Source organism: Kogia breviceps, chromosome 8 (assembly GCF_026419965.1).
Source record: "Kogia breviceps isolate mKogBre1 chromosome 8, mKogBre1 haplotype 1, whole genome shotgun sequence".
NCBI lineage: Eukaryota > Metazoa > Chordata > Mammalia > Artiodactyla > Physeteridae > Kogia > Kogia breviceps.
The window spans coordinates 112,060,327-112,083,210 of NC_081317.1; the positions used below are offsets into that span (position 1 = coordinate 112,060,327).

Genomic DNA, 22,884 nt, shown 5'->3' on the forward strand with positions numbered 1-22,884 from the left:
ATCAATATAGGACTCTCTGGGACAGCCTCTGTACCAGAAGAGGCTTACTTGCCCCAAAGAGCATGAATAGAGAAATGCAGGGAAGTACTGCCTTCTATCCAAGAAAACTATTTAAATATATAGTAACAATGAACTTTCACTGAGCACTCACCATTGGCATGATACTCTTTTAAACACTGCGTATGTGTTCTCTCATTTGATACACTCAACAGCACTCACCATTGGCATGATACTCTTTTAAACACTGCGTATGTGTTCTCTCATTTGATACTCTCAACAGCACAGTGAAGTAGATTCTATCAGCTTCGTCTTGCAGATGAGGGAACCTAGCCTGGGGAGTGTAGGGTTCTTGCACAACCTGACATGCAGGGAAGCAGGGGACCTGCAGTTCTCAGGCTAGCAGCCTGATACGAGATCCCCTACTCTGCACCACTTGATTTTCTCTCTCTTCTATCTATGAGTCTGTCAGTCTGTCTCTCTTTCTGTGTCTATCTCAGCCTAATTACAGAGAAAGAAAAACGGAATTCCTGTCACTTGGTTAAGCCAGTGCAATTTGCTAGTACCTTCAGGCCTCCTGGGCACTGCTTTAATCTCAGGACTATTTATTAAACCTTCAGCGAAAGCTTAAGCTTTTGCCCCATTTGACACACACAGAGTAAAGCCCTGGAATCATCTGGGGAGCTTGCCAACACCAAAGTGAAAACATGCCGTGGAGAAGAGTAATTCAGGGATTACAATTAGATGTCCACTGGGCTTTCTTGGCTAAGAGCCTGCTTTCTCACAGTACCCTTCCTGGGGGAGAATTGTCTTCTTACTTATCTCAGAGCCAGTATTGGGAACCCTGTATGGATCCTTCTCTAATCGTGCACATAAAACAATGAATGGATATAAATTCAACGAGGAGACAGACCACTTTGGCTTTGAATTACCTTTCTGACACTCTTACAGTCTAGTGAATAGCAGAACAGTCTAAAGTGGAGTAGCACTGACGTATACACACCACCAAATGTAAAACAGCTAGCTAGTGGGAAGCAGCCGCACAGCACAGGGAGATCAGCCCTGTGCTTTGTGACCACCTAGAGGGGTGGGATAGGGAGGGTGGGAGGGAGGGAGACGCAAGAGGGAGGGGATATGGGGATATATGTATACGCATAGCTGATTCACTTTGTTACACAGCAGCAACTAACACGCCATTGTAAAGCAATTATACTCCAATAAAGTTATTTTTTAAAACAAACAAACAAACAAAAAAAGCAAAGTGGTTCTCCCTCTGATTTTCCTCCCAACAGGCAGGGTAACTCTGTTGATCATGGTTCAGTAGTTCACCTCCATCTATTATGCCTGATTGGGTACCTTCATAATGCCCGTCCTCCATACCTGTGGCATCTACACCATTTCCTTGTTGCCTCTGGCCAATCCAGACAGCCCCTCCTACCCCTCCTCTGACCCTGGGCTTTGTCACTGAGGTGTCCTCATCTCAGAAAGAGTATTCAAATGTATTGTCTTGAATTTTATCCACTCACCAAGAGCTTCTGTTCTTCCCATAATGAGATCAGTTTGATAAAAATACAGGATTTTGTAATAGTAGCAGAAGATAAATGTAGACGTCTCACATCCTCATACTTTCCTCAGAAATAATATCAACAATTTTGTTCTCTTGAAGTCGGAGCATGTCGGCAGAGGTCAGATGCCCAAAAAAGTCTTTGAGGGGTTACTGGAGTCGAAGTAATTCTTTTTTTTTTTTTTTTTTGACTCCTCAGCTTATATGAGGTATAATTGACAAATAAATGTGTAGGAAGAGTAGTTCTAATGCTTGCTTCCTCTGTGTTTTCCAAATATTCCTTCCTCACAGACTTTCCCTCTTTTCCCCCTATGGCTCACCCTGTTGAAGGAATGGTAGGTAATATTCAACCCAACCAGAGTCCATCCCATGATCTCTTGCACAGATCCAGTGGAATCATTTCGTGTCATAGTAAAACCTCAAGTTGACACACTGGTTTCGGCAGACGAGTTAATGAGTAATGGCCGCTGACGCAGGCCGAGTATCAGATGCAATTAGTAAGTTTAACAAACAGAGGAGTAGTTACAGTGGAGGGTGGCTCCTCGGTGTATTGAGGGAAGGGTGTGCTTGCCCCTGAAGTCCTGGAAGTTGTTCCAACCTCTGTTAACCACATAGATTCTTCTGTACGAGTTTTTGTCTATAAACATAATATATAAACCTGCACTCATTTTACCACATCCATCCTTAACTGTCAAACAAGAAAAAGTTGAACAAGAGAGAAGAGTGAAGTCTGGTTTAAAGCAGGCAAACAGGGCTTCCCCGGTGGCGCAGTGGTTGAGAGCCCGCCTGCCGACGCAGGGGACGCGGGTTCGTGCCCCGGTCCGGGAAGATCCCACGTGCCGCGGAGCGGCTGGGCCCATGAGCCATGGCCGCTGCGCCTGCGCGTCCGGAGCCTGTGCTCCGCAACGGGAGAGGCCACAACAGAGAGAGGCCCGTGTACGGCAAAAAAAAAAAAAGCAGATAAACAGCTCTGCCCCCATGAGACATCCTATAGGAGTCAGTTATGCTTCTTCTCTACTTAGTGGGAAAGGAGGAGTCGTCATCCCAGGGAAAGGAGTCTGCCCACCAACCCTGCGCCCACCTGCTCAGCTACTGAGGTCTTGGCGTTTGCTATGCCTCAAAAATAAGTCACTCGGTAGCATTTGGTGAGTGACACCGCAAAGGTCATATCTGCTCTGAATTGAAAACATTAGAGTCTCAAGAAAATACCTGAAAATCTTAGAATCTGTTCAGCATGTCTTAAACCCAGCCCAGTGACATACTCACTTGAGCTCCAAGTTGTATCCACAACTATGTAATTCGTTTGTGTTACAGTAGAAGTGCTAAAGTTACCACTTTAAATAACACATTCAAGTTAACCAAACATGTTAAACATGGACAGAAGGAAATGGGGCTATGAGCGTAACTGGCAAAGTTTCTACCCCAGGAGCTATACGTCAGCGTTTCGTTAACCTGGCAGCACCAGTTAGCGAGGCATAGGTGAAACAGAAGCACGGTGAGAGGTACAAGGCTTTAGAACTCACGTGGCCTGAAGAGCAGCCACACCTGGAATGTCACAGCAGGCCAGACATTTCAGGTAATCACGTGGTAAAACCCTCTGCAACTACTTTTGCTTCAAAGAAGAGGGACTAGCATATTTAGCAAGTGCCAAGTTCCAGGCACTGTGATAAACTATTGGCCCTGTGATATCACATGTAACGTTTACAGATCCCTACAACAGAAGTCCGTTTAATTATCTCCAATTTATAGTGGAACAACTCATCTCAAACAAGCTGCACAGGGCTTCCCTGGTGGCGCAGTGGTTGGGAGTCTGCCTGCCGATGCGGGGGACGCGGGTTCGTGCCCCGGTCCGGGAAGATCCCATGTGCCGCGGAGTGGCTGGGCCCGTGAGCCGTGGCCGCTGCGCCTGCGCGTCCGGAGCCTGTGCTCCGCAGCGGGAGAGGCCACAACAGTGAGAGGCCCACGTACCGCAAAAAAAAAAAAAAAAAGTTACCTGTGAGGGCTTCCCTGGTGGCTGGTGGCGCAGTGGTTGAGAGTCCGCCTGCCGATTCAGGGGACGCGGGTTCGTGCCCCGATCCGGGAAGATCCCACGTGCCGCGGAGCAGCTGGGCCCATGAGCCGTGGCCGCTGAGTCTGTGCTCTGCGACGGGATAGGCCACGGTAGTGAGAGGCCTGCGTACCGCAAAAAAAAAAAAAAAGCAATTTTATGTTGCTCTATTTTAGTGTATATCGTACAATGGCTGAATCTGCATTATTTGGACCTTAACTGGTCAGATGTCAACGGCTATGAGTACATGGGCCACCTCTCCCGCTTAGTACCAGCGAAAGTCTTCGTGGTGTCCGTTTTGCTGTCTTAGGGCTTAAAATTATTAAGAAGACACACACTGAAAGGAATCGGTAGGAAAGGCTAAATATTTATAAATTGGCCTTTTGAGGAATGGATAAAAGATTTAGGGTTTCCTAGCCATAAAGACTATTAAGAAAATGAATAGTCTTTAGAATACAACCTGAGAGACATTACCCATGGGCTTTGTTTAGAGGCAGATTCTGACTCAGTTAAGTCTGGGGTGGATGCTGCCTTTCCGATGCTGGTCCTTGGCGCACACTTTGAGGAACCAGGCTCTACTTTGCACAGGGACATGCTTTGAGTGGCTGAGAAATCTCATCTTGCTTTCGTCTGATCACAGCGTAGGGGATGTCTGAACTTTTAGGAAGGGGGATTGTGATGGGACCTTAGGGACAACTTTCTGAGAATTAACAATCCCTGGAAAGTGCTGCTGGGGTCACCTTTTCTGGAAAGATTTTTATCACGGAAGATGTAGTCGTTCTGTGGAAGTTTATGCCACTATTTATGTCAGGTCATACTTTAAGACATAATTTGTTAACGGCAAGCATGTGACCGAGGGGCAAAAAAGCAGCATCAGGTAAGGTGTTCTGTTGTGTGGAAAAGCATCTAATAAGGAAGCCCACCAGTTACTCTGGTCCACTTTCTGCACCAACACAGATAAATGGATTCTCACCAGTTCTCTCTATTTTTCCTTATTAGAGAAGTGCTGGTTAAACACAGAAAGATGGGTAGACCATTTCTTTTTTGATTATAAAGAAAATGTGAGGAATTTCGATCCCTGCTTTTTAGCACAGCTGCTGAACTCAAATTTACCATGCAAAGATCAGTATCCTTAGATTCTCAATTTCCTTTCCTAAGTTGAATTTCTTTAGCACTTCTGTATAGTCTATCTCACATAGTTTCTATCCATTTAAAAGAAAATACATTTAAGGATTCAGTACGACTGCCGTCTGAGCAGATTTCAGTTTTTTGCACAAAAACTTTTTGAGCGATTTACCTTCTGTGAAATGGAGAATTAAAGTTACCTTGTAAATACAGGTAGAAAGAATATTAAAGATAGAGGAACTAATGTGGAAAGGGAAATGATATTTTACTTTTCCAAATGACTTCTTTATTTGTTCTATAATTATATGTCATTTTCAGGTATTTAAATTTTTTTTCACAATTATCCCATCAGTCGTTGCCATTTGGTGTTATTATCCTGAGTGGCTGTAGAAAATATTTCTCTGTTTCCGTGGGTAAAATTTCTCCCTCTGTTGATATTATTTTTCTTAATCTACCGTTAGGACGGACATAAACCTGCAACTAATTACACGTGTTGTATTTTGGAGAGAGAGCCATTTCACAATTCTTTAAGTAAACTTGCAGAGTGCTGGGCCCAGAATAGATAAGTATTGAAAATCTATTCTTAACTTTTTAAATATAAGGCATCCATTTTTAAGCACAATTAAGGATTCCTCACAACATCAAACAAAATGACATTTTTTTAGAGACTGTTCTCTCATGGTCTCAGTCCTTTGTTGTGTTATTCTTAAATCCTTTAACATGAAGACAAAATAATTTTGCTGTGCATATGGGAATTAATTTGCAAGATTTTAAAAAATCCAAATTCATTCCAGCAACTGGGCCTGTAGTCACTATCCTGGCAGAACTCCCCGTGAAGTCAGATGGGGTGTTCTGGATGGTCAGATACCAAAGTTCTACCCTAGCCCTGCGCCAGAGGCTCTCAATAGAGCAGATATAAAATACTAAGTCAATATCCTTTGTATTTAAAGTTACTAAATACATAGTTCTTAAATGGATGCACTTCTGTAATACTTTTGAATTAGGATTAGCAAGAGTCCACGGTTTGCCAAGGTTCAGGAACCAAACCCAGTTAGGATGCTGTACCAGATTTGTGGCATTTTAGTGCAAAAGATACATTTTCATAAAAAGGTACGATGTGGATAAACAGGTAAATAAAACAATAAACAAGACTTGAGATGTTTCATCTTTAGGAAAAATGATTACATTTATATAAAGATAATAGCAAATTGTAATGCTTATTATGTGTCAGGCACAGTTTTAAGTATTTTATGTAAATTAGCTCATTCAGGACTCACAATAGCTACTATTGCTACTCTATTTCACAGAGGAAAAACACCATGGTAGGCAGCAGTAACCCCTCCAAAGGTAACAGAGCTCATTGTGGTGGATTCAGGATTTGAGATCAGCCAGTCTGGCACCCAAAATCCAAACTACTGTGCTATAATCTGTCTCGACCGATTCAATTAAAAGGACATTTTTAAATGGTTAAGTAGTATAAGAAATAAAATTCTAGTCAAATGGTGATCCTCCCCTTGGTTTTGTACATTTCAACTAACTATTTAAAACATGTTTTCATTATATTTGGCACTTACTTGGTATCAAACACATATTTCTAAAATGAATTCACTCCTGTAAAACCTTTTGAATTAGCACACACTGTATTTTAAGGGAAGAAAACTAAATTTCCCATCTCAAGACAGAGTAAAAGATCTTGGCTGGACATCTGGAATTTAAATTTGAAAATTGTGTGTGTGTGTGTGTGTGTGTGTGTGTGTGTGTGTGTGTGTGTGTGTGAGAGAGAGAGAGAGAGACAGAGAGACAGAGAGAGAGAGAGACAGAGAGAGAGAGAGGGAATGAGAATGAAAGAGACATGGAGAGAATGAATTTCATCCACAGGAGTGGATAAGGTCACCTAAGAAAAGAGTGTGCATAGAAAAGCAGAGAGGACCAGGACCAGCTCTGGGGTCCCCCAGCCTATTTGTGGGTCTGGTCGAGGAGGAGGCGCTGCTAGTGAGTGTGAGGTGGAAGGACACCAGCGTAAGGAGGGAAGTGTTTCAAGGAGAGCATAATTAACTGTGTCGGTTGCTACTGAGCAAAGTATCACGCAAGATGAAGACCTAGCCTTAGCAGACGCCCGTCACCTGCAACCGCCACCAGATCAGAGGAAAGCCTGGTTAGGGTGAGCTGTGGGGCAGTGGAGAGGTAGCTGGAGAAGGAGGTGAAACCAAGAGGGCTACTATTTTTACATGAGTGATTTTGAGATGTTAATATCCCAAAGAAGAGCCATTCTCTTTTGATTCTGCACATGATAAAAGTAACCACTCTGGGCTTCTTAAACTATTCCCATCTTTAATTTCTGTGACACGATGCTTAGCTTGTTCTCTTCCTACCTCCACTGGTTCATCCTTCTCAGTCTCTTGCTTTGGCATCCTCCTCTACCATGGAGGGCTGCCATGTATAGTTGTGCAGGTTGCAAACTGCAGGAACTCTGTGGGGAACAATCTCCACAAACTACCATGTGAGTGGTGTCCCCAGAGGCATATCAGACACACCCTGAACAATTCTCTGAGCTGGCCTTTATTACTAGCCTCAGAACAGGTTTTTATTTGAAGCACGTGGAAACATTATATGTTGGGGCTGCAGGTCTAAGGTTGGTAACAGAGCTATGGCTAAGCAATAGGATACTGAAGTCGACCACAACAGCAGGAATGTTATACTTGGAAGGGAGAAATGGATCGTGGGACCCAGTAGAAGATGTTGGATTTCTGAAACATTTCCACCCCAACTAAAACCACTGTCAAAAAGAAAAGCCTTAAAAAAAAAAAAACAAAAAAAACCCCAACCTTTTATCTTTCCCTTTAGCCTCCCTTTTCAAAGCAGCAAACTGAGGGAGAGACAGCAAACTTCTACACTGAAAGTCAGTTGGCAAGTTGGGGACAAAACCCCACACATCTTTACCTGTCTGAAACATAAGGAGCCACAGTTAAAATCTACATGTCCTGGGGAGATAAAGAAAAACTCTCTACTTAACTAAATTAACTACAACTCACCTAAACAAAATAATTGTAAAACAGAATTCTCTTTTTTTATAAGACCCCCAAACTGAATATATCTATCAAAAGAGCAATGCATATGCAATTGATAGGTATATCCTTACGATGTAATACCATTCAGGAAAAAAAAAAAAGGATGAAAGAGAAAAAAAAAGGAAGAAAGAGAAATGAGCTATTGATACACATTACAGCATAGATGAACCCCATAAGAATTATCCCTAGTGAAAGACGCCAGACAGAAAAGCTCACACTGTATGGTTACGTTTATGTAAACTTGTAGAAGAGGCAAACTAATCTATGGTGACACAAAACAGATCAGTGGTTGCTTAGGGGGAGGGGAAAGGCAGGGCACGACGGGGCACGAGGAAACTTTTAGGGGATGGCTGTGCTCGTATCTTCATTGTGGTCGTGGTTTTGTGGGTGTAGGCCTATGTCAAAACCTATCAAACCACACACTTTAAATATATGCAGTTTATTGTATGCCAGTTATACCAAAAAGCTGGAAAAATATCTTAAAAGGATGCTTGATTTCTGAATGTCTGAAATGGATTTATGCAGCCTTTGATCTAATGCCAGAGTGAAAGCAATGCGAGAGGAAACATTCTGCAGGACTGCAGTGAAAATGTCACTGGAATGCCACAAGAGTCATAAAGCCAAGTGCCACTTTAAAAATGCAAACAAATTCTCATTGCATCTGCAATTCTACCTTGAAAGGAAAGTATGTGTTTTGCAGCTGGCTTCTTAGACAGAACCAACACAACAGTTATTTGCTCTCTTTTGCTGCTGTGACACTTTGAACCAGTTTGGGTTCAAAAGGTCAGTGCCTCCCCAAACATAACAGAAATTCATTCCCATTCATCTTGGACACCCTTGTGTTTTCTGTGGCTGTCAACAGCTCATCTCTGACTCTGGTTCACTCTGCATTTCCTGCTGTCCCTGAATGCCACCTACAACCACTACCTTGGTCTCATAAACATTGAAGGAGCGGGTAGAACAGTGACTAACTTACAAGAACAAGAAGCAGCAACGCCTGGCTGCACCTGTTTATTCTCTTTATCTCGATCTCCTAAGACACCTATTCACCCTGTGGAGGCATCATGAATTCTTGTTGACTGACACTGACAAACTTAATTAACTTGCACGTTACTGATCCGAAAAAATCAAAACAAAACAAAAAGGGAACCGCGTTACATACTTTTGAGATCACCGGGAGGACGCACTGTGTGTGTGTGTGTGTGTGTGTGTGTGTGTGTGTGTGTGTGAGTGATCTACCCTCCCCAGGGATTTAAACTGCTCTGGAGCAAACGTACTTCATCGGTTGAGACCTGGCAGGCACCCAGGGAGTGGCTAAGGTCCGCCTTTATTCCTGCACTTCGGTACAACACACCCACCATCGGTGGGGTTCTGGGACGAGTTAGCTGGGTGGAGATGACCACGTCTCAGCAGAATCGTTTAGCAGTATCATGACATTTGACACGAATAACATTAAGGTAATCAGGGATCGCTCTTCCTTGGAGAAATCACAAATTTTTGAAATGGGAGAATGCGTTAACTCAAGAAATTCCTTAAAAGCCAAGATGTACGAATGGCTCTAGTTGAAAGTTTCACTGTTGACTGAGATAGAGACTTGACCATTGTGAGAAATAAGCTTGACAGTGACACTAACTACAGCAAAATCAGTTTTTCTTGTTTTGTTTCTTCTGGTAGCGGGGAGGGGGTAACGTCGGGCTGGGAGATAGGGGAGAAAAGATGCCATACCTGCTGCAGTACCACTTTTTCTCCACACCGTGGATTTAATCGTGTTTTTGAGCAGTTACTATTGTGTGTAAATGGAAAATTAAGCCAATTCTAAAGCTGCTTGAATTCTGTTGCTGAGTACATAATTATGAAAGGAAATAAAATAGGATCAAACATTTTTATTTCTGGTTTTCTTTTCCTAAGTCATGAGATGAGAAGATCTAGGCATCTGCTACAGATCAGAATCAAAAGAAGTTAACTTTTAATTTTCTTAAACACTTAGCGGCATTGTTCAGTGCAATTCGTGACAGGGAAATGCTTACCAACTTATAGTGAAGACACATAATACTCTCCAGATCCCGCGTAAGCAGTTTAAACGCCTTCAGGCACTTGGAAGCCTTAAAAAATAAAGAATATACACTTTTTAAAAATCCAGACATAAAAACTGAAAATTAGATAGTAACTTACTGGATGTTAAGACGATTCTTTCGGGGTTTTAGATAACACTGACTTCTCATGACTTCATCAGGGAAGCAGAAAAACTTAGGTACAAAAACTTGGCTACATCCCTAGGCGGTAGCTTACTGACCATAAATTTTGGACAAGATAGTAGAGGTTATAGGAGGAATAAACTATGCCCGGACTAGTGAGTTTTACAAAGTTGTCCAGTGATTACCTTAGTGGATTTTCTAGATTAATCTTAAAATGGAACAGGCACAAATTATTCATTTTCATAGCAAGTATTGGGGTTTGTCTGCTTATTTTTTTAATAAAATCTTTTTTGTTTTTTATTTGTTTGTCTCAGGGCTGATGCCTGTTGCACAACAGCCTGTTTATTGTGCTTCCAAACATGGCATAATTGGATTCACACGCTCGGCAGCGGTGAGGATACAACGACCTCAGTGTCTCTTTTTCTCTTTTCTGTGCATATGTGATACATGAGTCCTATGAAGTAGAGGGGAACAGAGTCAGAATTCAATACATCTGGATTAAAGATAGAAAAATAAGTTCTACTTCACTATATACTATTAAAAATAGTTTTCAGATCATGTAAAGGACCAAATATAGAATAGATAATTTTATTTTATTTTAACATGAAATTAGCCATTTTATTTATTTATTTGTTTATTGGCCTCACCGCACGGCATGTGGGATCCTAGTTCCCGACCAGGGATCAAACCCGTGCCCCCTGCACTGGAAGCATAGAGTCTTAACCACTGGACTGCCAGGGAAGTCCCTAGAATAGATCATTTTAAAATGAAGTAGATTCTAAACACAGCTTACTGAAAAATATCCTTAGGGGTAAAAAAAATGGGAAGATAGTCCTTATTTTTTGAAATTGACTCCAAATTTAAACATCATTGACTTCAGACTTCCTTAAACGGAATATGCAGTATGCTCCAGGTGCTACTTGCCCATGAAGATATGGTAAAAGTGAGTGAGAGCGTGGAGAGCGGAAGGAGGGGTGCGGCCAGAGTTTACCTGATAGGGTTGTCAAGGATGCTGTCTCCATGGAGACCTAGGGTGAAAGTATACAGAGCTTAGAAAACTATTTTGGAACTAATTGACCACATGCATTGATAGCATGAAGTGCCTTTTTATAAAAACTGAAAAAAAAAAAAAAAAAAAAAAAAAGGGCAGCTTGAATGGAGCCTGATGAGCGAGGGGAAAGTAGCATGGTGATTGACTGGAGACGTAAGCGGAAGCCAGACGAAAGGCGGCTTATGAGTCAGGGTCATGAGCTTGGATTTTATTCTAAATGCAGCCGTCAATGGGTTTTTTCTGCACAGCAGTGACAAGGTTATATTTCCATTTGAAGAAGACCATTTTATCTGCTCTTCAGAGAATGCATGGGAATTCCCTGGCAGTCCGGTGGTTAGGACTCTCACTGTCAAGGGCCTGGATCCAATCCCTGGTCGGGGAACTAAGATCCTGCAAGCTGCGTGGCATGGCCAAAAAAACCAAACTAAGACAAAAAAAGAGAGATTCAGAAAGAATGTATGAGAGAGGACAAGTGCAGAAAAGGAAAGAGCAGTTGGGAGACCTCTACAGTGGTTAGTCTAGGTGAAATGGAGAGAGGGGCCAGACAAACAGGAAATCATTGATAACAAGAAACGCTAGGGATAGAGAAAGCAGATGGTGAACGGTAAATGTTCAGTCAAAAAGGAAGATTGGCAGCTCTCACACTCTTAATTGAAATCGCTTGGAAATTTTAATTTAATTTGCAAAGACTTAATCTTTAATTCAACTTTTAATGAACACATAACACTACTACAAAGCAAAGTAAATCAAAGCGAAGACCAGAACTGTTGCATTTACAGTTATAAGACTGGGCACCTGTACAGCTGATGCTCATTATTTGTGAGTTATGTTCTATAAATTCACTTGCAAACACTGAATTAGAGGGTACTAAACTGTTGCTCATAGGGGAAATTCAGGGTTAAGTTCCTGTGAACCTCTGGCTACAACATTTTGAATAACCAATCAACACATAGCCTAGTCTTATGTATATTTCTGTTTAAAGACACCTTATTTAATATGCATTGTGTTTAATATGTATTGTATTAGCATGGCCAACAGCATTTATACCTCATGCCCGAAGGAAGCTCCTCTAACGTGTATTTTATCCATAGGCACACTGCAGCCTTCTTGCACTTAGAAATACTAGACAGCACTTCAGCACTATGCCTTGCAGACATTTCAGATAGCAGAATCACCAACACAAGCACAAAGATGAGAAAAACACGGGCAAGTACCGCGAAAAGGACACTTGTTCCTGGTGTAAGAGCTGAAACGAGAAAGCAGAGCATTGTTTTATTTGACCTCAGTCCACATCGGGCAACTCAAACTCCTGATTCCTCTGTGCTTGTCCACAGAAAACCTTGAAAGCACCACAAGTATTGATTAGGGGGGTTATGAATAAATTTTAGCAAGAAAGCAAATGGAATCCACAAATAATTGACTTACATTTTGTTTTATAAATGGTTCAAATAAAAGCCAAAGAAGGTTAGTCTAAAAATAATTAAAATTGTCTTCCAGATAGTGCAAATTACTGAGTGTCTTTAGAATCAATCAAAGTCCTAAAATTTTCCACTAAGTATTTTTTAAGTAAGTATTCTCTTTAATACAACCCCAATTTCAAAGAAAACTTGGGATATCAATTCTAAGCCTCAGCTTATTACCTTTGGCTGCCTGCAGTGTTCAGTAGATAAGAGCGCTTTAGATAATCAAGTATTTTCAGGAGTTGTCCAGTAATATTGATTTTAAAAAAAAATGTAATTAGATGAGGCTTGCCAGAATTAGTTCAGCACTTCAGTTATGTATTCTTTTTTTACTTTCTACCACGAGGCATCGTTATATAGCTAGAAGGATAGCTGTCTAGTACTTTCCAGATCAGAGTCTTTTAACTAGCTTTAATTATCAGTTTATCCTGTTATACATTTACAAAACTCCTGAAATCTGCAACCTCCTACTTCCAATTGGCAGATGGCTGCTAATCTCATGAACAGTGGTGTGAGACTGAATGCCATTTGCCCAGGCTTTGTAAATACACCCATCCTCAAATCCATTGAAAAAGAAGAAAACATGGGACAATATATAGAATACACGGATCATATCAAGGATATGATGAAATACTATGGAATTTTGGAGTAAGTAAAACTATACCTATCTTCCTTTATACAATGGAGCAAAGTGCTATCTAGACATAAGCAATCAAAAGGAAAAAAAAATAGCTTTTAAATTTGAGAAACTCATGCAAGCTTCAAAGTTTTGGCTTGACAAAGTCTCTGAAAAAAAATACTTTTTCTGGGTTTCTGAATAGAATATGTTGACACATCATGAATTTTGCTTTTAGGTATAAAGAATGCGTCATTAATACCTTCAACCATAATCAGATACTTTCTTAAAAAGGTGATGTTTAGTTGTCTTTGGAAGCAATGATACCTTATCTGCCTAAATTTCAAGCAATATTCATATATACCCTTTGTGAAATTAAATATGCCCCCCCTAACTTCAACCACTTTCCTAAGAAACAACTGATCAACACACATGTTTGGGGAACCATGTCTGAGTTAGAGCAGTTGGCGTCTCACAGGACAGAGTCATCTGGATCTAATCCTGACTCCACCACATCCACCATGAACTTATCCATCAACCTCTACTTACCTTGATTTTCTTGCATGTAAAATGGGAATAATACTAAAACAAACTTAGGGGACTTTGGAAAGTCCACAAATAAGTTGATATATGTAAGGTACTTAAAATAGTAGCAGATAAATAATAGACGTTCAATAAATGTTAGCTACGATTCTTCAAATCGTAGCTACTCTAATAAACATTTCTATCTGATAAGTCTAAATTCTAAAGATGGAATTCTAAAGATGGTTAAAGATGGAAAAATAATCATTTACTCAGTGTAAATAATAAATATAAATTTATGAATCCTTCCTATAAAATAACAGAAGGGTGGGTGTGGAAATCTACCACTAAATTTATAATTTAGTTATCTAATTGAATAAAAAACGAAGGTAGCAATAGCTGCATGATATACATTTCCCTATTACATGTTAAAGGTGATAGACACTTCAAAAATAACTCAAGACGATGTGATAATTATGCCTCATTCTTTAATTGTGAAACCCTGATGTTTCCTTTACTTTTAGCCCGTCAATGATTGCCAGTGGATTAATAACACTCATTGAAGATGACGCTTTGAATGGGGCTATAATGAAGATCACAACTTCTAAGGGAATTCATTTTCAAGATTATGATACAAGCCCATTTCACACGAAAGCTCAGTGAGCATCTTATATGTCAGCTTTAACCGAAAATAAGCACAAATGACTTAGACCACGTCTTCATTTGAATACAGCTTTTTAAATGAAATGTTATCGTTTGAAGCTTTCCTTTCATGCATGTGATGTTCATTTTTTCTAATGATTAGTTAAGTATATAGCTCTAAAAAATGAGGAACTATCAAAAATATGACATGGACCAAAGCTAGGTTTTGATCTTTATAGTCTAAGTAATGATTAAAACAAAGGATATTCCAGGAATATTCTGCCTTGCAGAAAATATATTTAAATTTGTGATTCATAAATGTTAATGTTTTTCAGAACATCATTTTAAAGGAGATACTTGAATTGTTATTTATATCAAACCAGATGTGAAAAACTCATTTTGTTTCTATGTTCGCACTTTAAAAGAAGGAAGCTACCTACAATGGCAAATATTTAGTAACAATAACTTTTACTTATATACCATCTTTCAGCTGAATATTTCAGCTCTTTGAGGATGTGGCCCCTTTGGGGGCCCGTAGGTAAGGAATAAATTACAGTGTGAATATATCCTAAATGAAAAACCTAATGTATGGAAAAGTGACAGAAATTAACTGGCTGAGATGTTAATCCACAGTTCAGCCTCCCATCTGGGGAAAACATTTCTTTCCTCTCTGCTTACTTTAAGAATTTTAACTACAAAAATCTCAGGAATGAAACTTTTAATAGTTATAGCAAAAAGGATAGTTAGTGCTCCTAAAACATGCTTGTTAAGAAAAAAATACAAATGTAATTTTTTTCAGATTACTTCTTTGTTTATTTGTACCAATTTCAAAAATGCCTACTTTTCAATAAAACTTTTTTTTTTCTAATCTTCAGAAGTTACTTAGTGTTCTATGTATAGCTACTGAGAGGAAGAAACCAATTTTGTCAACACCTCAACTGAAGATGCTTTTGTGTTTTCAAAGCGATAATAACAAGAGGTAAAAATAGGTGTGATGTTTTGCCATTTTCCCTGTCAGGTATTTTAAGATAGGATCATTAAATGCACCTGCTTTGGGTAACACTATTTGCAAGCAATAATTAATGCTAATAATAGAGCACAAGATTTCCAAATCAATCATTTCTTCATAGACATATTGTAGAAGTAACACATTCTGCCTGCTAACTCCAAAGCTCCCAGGTGGGAGCAAAATCCATCCATGTGAGATAAATAAGGATTTCCTAGAGATATTGGCATGTTGTCAGATCTTGCTCTGTTTTAATTCTGCCACAGAGAACTGCTGACTTCACTTTTAAGGAGTGCATGGAATATGAGTAACTGTTGTCTAGATGTCCACATAACGTCATTGAAAAACACCAAGTAGTGAACGTCGGTGAACATCTAAGAGAAGTTGTATAATTAGGCACAAATTTGTTCATACCTTGTGGCAGTAACTAACCAGTCGATGATATAGGTATGAGGAATATCATTTATCTCAACTCTTTTTTCCACGGTAATATTCAAAGCTATAGCTGAAACTTTTCCTTTGCAGATAAGCCTTTGCACTGGTGGGGTCTTTAATATACTTTGTGCTTTGAATTATTGTTTTTAAATCAATAAACTAGGCAGACATTTAAAACCACATACTAAGTAGAACTGAAAAAAATATATGCATTACATTTTTAAAAGTTATTTTTACATTAAAATGTATCTTATATAAATAGTTTCAAATAAATCTATAATGTTATACGTGTGGAGCCCTATATCAAGGGCACAGGACAAAAAGTCTCCGGAATTAACTGAGCCCACACAGCAACTGTTGCCATGGGCTTTCCTGACCTAAACCGGACAGCCCTCAAGTCCATATTAGGTAAAATATTCAACATGTAGCAACCATGTAGCATCCTGACCAATCACCTAATGCCATCCCGCCAGCAGGAATTTTCTTTGTCTTGAGGCTATAGAAGTTGGCTACTAGCCCACAAAGGGGGTCGGCTCTCCCTGGTCCATCAGGAAGTCGACCCCTGTATTTGCAGCCCCCCTCACTAACTCTGCTCTTTGTTCTCAATAAACTCACCCTCTTCTAAAATACTTTTGTGTCTGGAAACTCTTCTTCCAACCCGCGCATGGACCGCAACAATAGGGTGCCTCTATTTACTGGTTGAGAAAAAAAATAAATATTAAATTTGCGGGTGGGGTGGGGAGTCTTAATTTCCTTAATTGAATTTTTCAGTGAAAACCCTAACGTAAATAATTTTTTTCAAACCTATTTTTCTTAATAAATGAAGTAGGGCTCCCAGTGCAGCAAAACTGAAAATATGTTGGCACTGAAAAAAGGTTAAGAGACTGGATAATGCCATTGAGATATTCAACACAATTTTATAAAATTATAAACATAATTTTAAATATTTGCAGTACCATTTAAAATACAAGTGATTATGTGATGATTTCAGTCTAATTTTGCCCTATCTGTTTATAAATTTGGGATACTGAAGAGGTCTGAAAGTATACCTTTCTAATTTAAGTCATTTCACAAATTAAGTATCATTTGTAAATAGCTTTTTACTTACGTTAGAATTTCAGAACTCAGTTTACCAGTGCTCAGGAAAAATGACCGGATCCAGGATGACAAATGTCATCATCCCTCCATCCCTTCCCTCTTGGTAGCTTCTCTATTAGGCAGCTCTCTCAATCTGATGGCTCCCGGGGTCCATCCCTGATTCTCACCAGCTTCCAGTCTGGCCAAACAAGAAGTTGTTTTTGGTGACAGAGTTCATTGGCCTATCTTAGCTTATGTGCCAACTATTGAGACATTCCTTGTGGTCAGAGAGATGGCTTCTCTGCTTGACCAAAACCAGATGACATGCTTCCCCCAGAGCTGGTCAAGTTGGAGAGTCGGGGGGACAGGAGAGGTGGGCAGGAAGTTGACCTGAACCCTATGGACTAAGAAAAGGAGAGGGATAGTTTCCAAGAGGAAAGCGGGTGAACACATGCTGAGATAAGCAAAACAATAGGTGGCCACTATGGAGGAAGACAAAGAAAGAGTGAGCAAAGGATGAGTTATGCCTTAATCCTTTGGATACATTTTCAAAGATGATCACGGTTCCTGTAATATGCCGAGACCCATGTTTTCAAACTGTGTCACACTGGGTAGGATATGCTAGAAGAAAAGAGAAGAAAATGAATAGAAAATATAGCAGGTATCTCATGCATATATGATTGCACTCATTCTCAATATATTTCTTATTGTGAATCAAAGTGGAAAAGGGTTGAAAAGCTACTTGCTTTAATAATGGCTGTAATCTTTGCCTCTAGATTTCCTTCTTTTTTGAATTTCTGACTGTATTACCATTTTAATTCTAGGGCTCCATTCAAATTTATTAGCACCATTTCTAATACCTCTTACTAAAATTTCCTCCTTAGCATATAGTTATGTAACAGAGAAGAGCAAACCTGACTCCTTATTAAGTATTTCCGTTTAGTTCTAACATTTGTGTTCTATTGCCTGTGCTTAGTCATGTTGGCTCTGTACCTTTTAGAAAAGAATATACAGGATAGCCCATTCTCAAGGCTCCAACCTTTGAAGGTGTAACACTTTTCCATTCATTTAGAGATAAAAAGTTGCAGAACAGAGAATAACATTTGTGTTGTTGGAGGCTTATAGAACATCGTGACCTGACCCACGTGGACAGCTGCAAGAACAAAGGATTCCGGCACCAAGAAGTCTGCAACAGCCAGCCACAGCCCCTCCCCTTTTAGTACAAAAGATGCCTGAAATCTAAGTGGGGTAAGATGGTTCTTTGGGACACTAGTCCAGCATCATTGCGGGCTGCTGTCTTTCCAAATAAAGTCGCTATTCCTTGCACCAACAAGTCGTCTCTCGATTTATTGGCTTGTCCTGTGGTGAGCAGTACAAGCTTGGACTTGGTCACAGTTACACAAAATATTCATAGGGATTTCTAGGTTTAACTTTGAAACATTAAAATATCTCCCCCTCCCCCCAGTTTTTCAAGTAACCCTTCCATACATATATTCACTCATTCAACAAATAATCACTGAAAAGATATTTTGTTGGTAAGTTTCTATATGCAAGTTGTGTTATATATTGTGTTCTATGTAGCCATTAGCGCACACATATATTGATTAGGGTCCTGTCTGGAGAACAGCATTCAAGTCTGAAGGACTCTAATATGAGGAACCAGTTACAACGGTACTGGAAGAACTGAGGAGACACACATGGGATGATGAAGTAACCCAGCAGCAGCAGGAAGGCACCACCACCTCTAGAACTGGTGGGATGCAGGGTATCAGCAGCACCAGGAACCACCAGGGAGGCTGCCATGCAAAGTTGTGACTACAGAGCAGGGGCTGTCCTGTGGGCGTTAGGGATGCCACCTGCCTGCCAGGGATGCCACCTTAAATGAAAGTAAGGGCAGGCAGCATCCTGCCTGCCCTTCAGTGTCCTGTCAGTGTCTCCCAGCTGAGAAGGGGGTCAGGAAAATGTAGCTTGTAGGGTCAGCCGCTTGCGATACAGAGCCAAGCAGTGGAGTGGAAAGGAATGGATTTGAGAATAAATAGGCAACTGACAGGCATGACATACATGGGATCTGCTCCCTGATACAGTCATAGATTTGAGCTTTAGCACCAACTTGCTTTTAAAAGTCATGAGTAAAGATATCACTCTAACTCCACAATAATATAATGGTGCAATATTCTGGGGTCTAATTCCACAATAGCTAGTGACCTTACAGTTATCTTGCATGTATGTAACAGCCTATGCATTTAGGCATACAGATGCATGAATTTATTATCAATTCCTATCACTAATCCTTAAGATCATTTGTCTTCTTTGTCTTATACTCAAGAAATACTGTGTCTCCATCACTGTACAGATGCTGTGAAGGATACAATGATATTAAAACACGTTGACTGTCTTATTAAATCCTATCACATGTTTGGGTTCAACCTCCCGACTTTAAACTGTAAGAGGATAAACTGGTATATTCCTAGATTTAGGTTGCCCTAAAGCAACTGCATGCTAATCAGACACCATTATCTAAAATCTAAGTGTATAAGCTTAAGTAAATTTTTATTTCTTTGCCCTTAAATTTATATATGTGTGATATGTAGGGAGAAACACAATAGAGTTGTTTTTCTTTGCTCACACAGAGTCCATTGCCGGTATTCAGTGAGCATATTTCTACGAGGTGGTTTCGGCTGCTTTGCCTTGTAGCTCCACCGTCTAGAGCTTTGCAGTCATTCAATCCAGCCAGTGGACTGGAGAAGAAAAAATGGAGAACGTATACCTGCTTCTTAAACATTTCAGCCCGAAAACAACATTCATTATTTTACTCATAGCCCACTGGTGAGAACTAGTCTAAAAGTCCTATCTAGATGCTGAGAAATGCAGACACATATATATGCCTTCCAGAAACAAGTCTACACAACAGAAAGGGCGCATGAATTTTCAAGGGACAAACACATCTTTTGTCTTTGCCACATCTACTGTCTCTATGAATCCCGCGTTCCTCACGTTGAATACACTCACTCCCACTCCAGGGAAACATCCTAAAATCGCATGCAGTTACTATACCCAAGTCAAATCCAGATCTCCAATAGCGGCACTGCCCTCTCCTTTAGGACACTGTGGCTTCTCATGATCAAGGGACGATCTGTCTGGCCTGAGCACACACTCTATAGTCATGAGCAGAGAGAAAATCCACAATCAAATCTCTCATTTAGAAAAGGGAAGAATGGGATCACTGGTCAATAGCCATGGTACAACCCTACAAGTAGGCATTGTGAGGTCTTTGCCCTGAAGTGGGGACTTTCTTGACTTTCCTACAGTCTTCAATTTGGGATTAATGATTTCACCATTGTGCCGGAAAGGGGAGGGGGACGGTGACTCTGGCTTTGCCCTAAGGGAGAGGGGGACTCTGGCTTTTTTTGCTGTATTATCCTCTGTGGTTTGTTTGTTTTTTGGGGTTTTTTTTGGTACCAGATCTTCTGGGAAGTGATGTAGTTTTCACACACTCTATCCTGTCAATGCAAGTTTCAAAACCCAAGGTTTACTTTAAGTCTTAAACAGTGAAAAGCTTTTTCAGTCTGGCGTGTGATTTCTTTAGCTGAGCAATTTAAAAAAATGAGTAGGCTTCTGATCTATTTGCTTCCAGTTGATTTCATTTGCCCGAAAAACACCCAGATATCTTGAATAGTCATAATCCTCCAGGATGATATATTTCTTTGAATCTCCTCCCCCCGTTCCTTCTCTTCTTTCAATATAAGGGTAGTTACATTGAGGTAAACCAGCTTGGAGGGAACTCTACACTAGTAGTTTGTGGCAGAACTCTGCTTTAATGGATCTTTAATACAGAAAACATTTCTGAATCTTACCTTTTCATATTTGGAGTCTAAAACCATTTGAGTTTTCAATCCAAAAGGCTCCAAATCTCTGGATTCTCTCTTCTCCTTTTCTTTCCATTGTTACTGCCAACCAACCTATATCAGCCTGAGCTTAACTCCTAGTTCTATCCCTTGTTAACGTAACCAGAAAACACCAAAAGATACCACTAGCATTCTGTCTTCCAACCTCTTCGTCTAGAATCAGCCTGAGTAGGCAGGGGAGACAATACACCTGTCAAATGTTTCATCTTTGCTTAACAAGTTCCTCCAGTTTTGTAGTCTCACTAAGTACCCACCCACTAAGCCAATGACACTGCTGAGAAGCATAACAAAATGGCTATATCCAAAATGTGTTGAATAGCTGGTGTTTGCCCTCCCAGGTTGCTGACATCTAAAGACTAACTACTCCTTTGCCTGTCAGCACCTGATTTGGTTCAGTCAACAGGAGGCTCTCAAAAGAGGTTGGAGGACCAGAGGAAAGTGAGGTCAGGGTATTTTTCCTTGGCTTCATTCCTGAGTTGTTGGTATTAGCATCTGTCTGGGAGTCCTTCCCCTATAGCTACTCACAATACGGCCTGGTAACCATTCTCTTCTCCAGGTCCTTGGGTGGTAATAATCTCGTGCAGTTACTACTACCCCAGGGTCCTGCACTCCCCCTTGCTATTTCCCTGAACACCACAGATAACTTTATAAATAAATGTTTTACTCAGCTCTCTTCAAATCGCCCTGTTTGAGAGGGCCATTTCTCTCCTGCCAGAACTATAACTAATAAACTCTAACTTATCAAATGACTATTAGCTAGAGCTGTTACTCTTTCACTCAGTAGCACCCTGTGGATGGAGTTTAAATTCGGTGAAACTGGGGTAAAACACCTCACACGATTGGTAGTAAAAGGAGAATTCATGAATAACAACTTCAGGAATAAAAACAGGTTCTGCAGAAAATGAAAAGACAGTACAAGGATATTATTAAGACATTTCAATAGTAAATTTGCATATTTACATTAAATGGGAAAATACCTAGAAATATACAACTTACTAAAATGGAAACAAGTAGAGAAAGAAAATTGGATTAGTCAGATAACTACTAAAGAGATTGCAAACTAGCCAATTTATTCGATCTATAATTGGATACTTCCCATAAAGAAAGTCTTTACCCAGATGGCCTCACTGGTTAATTCTCTCAAATATTTAAGGAGGAAGCAATTCCAATGTTACGCTGACTCTCGCAGAATACAGAAGAAGCCAATTCCCAATTTATAACCTTGATTTCAAATATGGACCTTAAAAATAAAAGTTATTTTACCAGCAAAAATGGGTTTATTCGGGAATAGCAGAGGAATAGCAATTCAGGAAAACCAAGGTATGGCAAAAGCCATAGGCAAGTCCAACACACAACAAAGAGGAATGTTATTTTATAGAGAGAAAAGGAGCAAGATGGAAGGGGTTATTTTGAAAAAAGTCCATCGGAGAAAAGAGAGCTCCCCCTTCTGGCTTCCTGACTCCGTCTTAGTGAGGTTTTCCTTTATTAATTTTCACCAAAACCTGCCAAAGACATTATTTTTAAAAGTGTAGATCAATAACACTTGTGCCACCATAAACATAAATACAAAAATTCTGAATAAGTTAGCAAAAAACTCTTCCACATCAAAAAATAACAGAAGTCAACAAGTTGGTTAATATAGTAATTAAATTTGGTCTAATATTCAAATTGAATCAGTGAAATTATCATATTAACAAAATAACTTTAAAAATCATATGATCATTTTAATATATGCAGAAAAAATACAAGTGTCCACAAAGTACAGCATATTAATATTGAAAAGTTTTTCAAAATCTTTTCTTCTGCAATTGGGAACAAATCAAGGATGTCCACGCTCTCTCCTTTTATTTTAAACTGTACTGAATGGTCAATCCAGTGCAATCAGGCAATGAAGGGAAATGGCATTGTAAAGAATTGGAAAGGAAAAGATAAAACTATCATTGTTTGCAATGGATGTGACTATCAATGAGCAAAAGTCTAAGAAATTTAAATAATCAGAATTAACGAAGACTTTAGCATTGCAGACTACCAAAAAATGTCCACAATTCTTTGCAGCTTCTCCCAATGAGAGGTGGAGTCTATTTCTCCAACCCTGAATGTGGGTTGGCCTTGTGACCTCCTTTGTCACAATAGTGCAGGAGAATAGATATTGTGTGATTTCGGGAGAGGTCTTT

At 39.9% G+C, this 22,884-nt stretch overlaps 1 protein-coding gene across 1 annotated transcript in view; it reads left to right on the forward strand.

Annotated features, from left to right (window-relative positions):
- Window positions 1–18,133, forward strand: part of HPGD (15-hydroxyprostaglandin dehydrogenase) — a 32,199-nt gene extending 14,066 nt beyond the window's left edge. The window contains exons 5-7 of the mRNA XM_059071052.2: window positions 10,311–10,387; window positions 12,992–13,155; window positions 14,170–18,133. Of these exons, the coding sequence (XP_058927035.1) occupies window positions 10,311–10,387; window positions 12,992–13,155; window positions 14,170–14,308 (380 nt within the window). The 3' untranslated portion in view covers window positions 14,309–18,133. The remainder of the gene's footprint in view (window positions 1–10,310; window positions 10,388–12,991; window positions 13,156–14,169) is intronic.
- The last annotated feature ends 4,751 nt before the right edge of the window (window positions 18,134–22,884 follow it).